Raw genomic sequence first — 2,171 nt, 5'->3', positions numbered from 1 at the left:
CCTGATATGCAATAAGATAGTTAAATGTTATAAAAAAAAAGAGAAGCTGTTTTTTCATAATTTTGAAACTTTTCTACTTACAGCCAAAGCCTCTGAAGAGCTTGCATCAACCTCAAGACCAAGTGCCATGCAAGTGCTCACAAAATCCTGCATCATTTCCTAAACAAATTAGGAAGTTTAAATTGACACTGTAGTGTTTAAGCTAAACAGTTTTGGAAAATGTCATTGTGTCACAATGGTCAATGGCACAGTGGTTAGTGAGTGGTCACTTATAGGCTTTCTAACGTATCAACGTTTCCTTTAGAAAAATTCATACTAAAAATAACCACCAATAAAGTTATGTCTGGGAACTCATAAGCATGCACAAAGTGTATGAAACAAAACACCCATGCTATAAGGACTGTCATTGCACTGCCATGCGAGAATAAATAAGTTATATTCATTCATTCATTCATTTAATTAAAAAATGGAAAGTTTTAAAAAAAACAGTTAATAATTTGAAATGTAGACACTTACTTCTTTTGGTTCTGAATGTGATCGCAAGAAAGCATGCGTTGGAATACTTGTATATAGTTTGTGTGCAACAGCCATATTTGCCAACAACATAAACTCTTCAATCAATCTTAAATGAACAATTATATGAATTATTTAATGTTGAAATAAGCAGACATTTCAATAATGGTGAATATTTCCTACATGGGAAAGGTTGTCCAACATCCAAGCATTTAATAACCTTAACTTTAACACTACAGCAGTTGGCTTGCAAATGAAAACTACATTGCACATTTCTTATGCCTACACCAATTATGTAAAGATGTTATTTGCAGAAAAAAAGCATAAAGTTATGGCAGGTCTTGTATTTACCAAATTCACATACATATTTGTATGGCTGTATACCTAAAAAACATATTATTAAAAATTTAAATATAATTTACTCATTGCTTTTCTTGTATTCATAAGTGTAACAACCATTAGGCAGCCCTGTCTCACTGTTGAGTGTGTAAGACAGACGTACTTGATCAAGTCTTAATGCCCCGTTGTCTATTCTTTGCTTGCGGAGATTTTGACTGACCTGAATAAATACAACAAATAAGTAAAATTTAAAGTTTACAAAAATGTATAAAATCTAAAATATTCATTTATAAGAACAAAAAAATTAGGAAGAGTAACTGAAAAAAACTGCTGTTAATTGGAAATAGTTATATAAATTTTGATTATAGTTTAATGCTGCAAAGCTTTAAAGTAAAACACAGTTACTCAGGCTACATATTCAGTATTCCACAATCCACATTGCTTAGAGAAACCAACAGCAGTTTCAAAACCGTTTTACTTGTAGCTAAAGCTTTAGTAAGCCATTATTATAATTTGTCATTTTGCAATCCAGTGTGCAATCAAAAACAAATCAAAATAGAGGTATACCTGAACTTTTTAATATAGACAACCATACAGTAACACCCACTGCAGGTATAAATTCTAGAACATGTGGCATGCCACACTGGGGACCTCACCCATATAGAATAAAAAAATAGAATAGAGACACTCTAAACATCAACATAAATTAACAGACCTTGAATAAGCCAAGAACTTTTGTCTTGATTTCATTCATAGAAAAGTTTCCGGTAATTTCAGGAAATTCATTTTCCTGACAAGCCGACTCAGGTTGTGAGAAATCTCTGTCAGGATTGTCGATGAACGATTGTGCGTGGTCGTAACTGAACTTCGCGCATGAACGAATTACACTACGGCCAAACCATTGAGATAAAATCTAACAAAGGAAAGTTGGTGTTGTATTTTAGCTCAGTCCATTGTTAGTTGTAGAAGTATAAATTCACTCTACTCAACTTATTATGTGGGGTACCAAAAAAACATAGGGTATACTTAATAAACACAGTTAAAACTACAGTTTAAACAAGGGAATACAAGAACTAATGAAATAGTCAACTAATCAAGACATTTGTAAGGTACAGAGGGGGCGAACAGTTGGTATTACTTAATGAATAGTAGTGTACAGATAAAAAATAAAGCAAAAACAGTTTAAATTACTTAGTCCAGAATAATATTACAAAAGACCAAGTTTAAGCTGCATGGAAAAATACTAAACTAAAGTTGTATAATAAACAAAAGACTTATTGTACAATTTTATACAAGAATGTTGTAAATCATGTTATATA

The 2,171-nt window shown here is 31.8% G+C and overlaps 1 protein-coding gene across 1 annotated transcript in view; it reads right to left on the bottom strand.

The window, feature by feature from the left end:
* LOC100176646 (DIS3-like exonuclease 2) overlaps nt 1-2,171 on the bottom strand; it is a 19,370-nt gene that overhangs the window by 12,739 nt on the left and 4,460 nt on the right. The window contains exons 12-15 of the mRNA XM_026838923.1: nt 1,568-1,765; nt 936-1,072; nt 517-622; nt 82-159 (exon numbers count right to left, since the gene is read on the bottom strand). Of these exons, the coding sequence (XP_026694724.1) occupies nt 82-159; nt 517-622; nt 936-1,072; nt 1,568-1,765 (519 nt within the window). The remainder of the gene's footprint in view (nt 1-81; nt 160-516; nt 623-935; nt 1,073-1,567; nt 1,766-2,171) is intronic.

This window comes from Ciona intestinalis, unplaced genomic scaffold (genome assembly GCF_000224145.3).
Source record: "Ciona intestinalis unplaced genomic scaffold, KH HT000127.2, whole genome shotgun sequence".
Lineage (NCBI taxonomy): Eukaryota > Metazoa > Chordata > Ascidiacea > Phlebobranchia > Cionidae > Ciona > Ciona intestinalis.
This window is presented reverse-complemented; position numbering and strand designations above follow the sequence as displayed.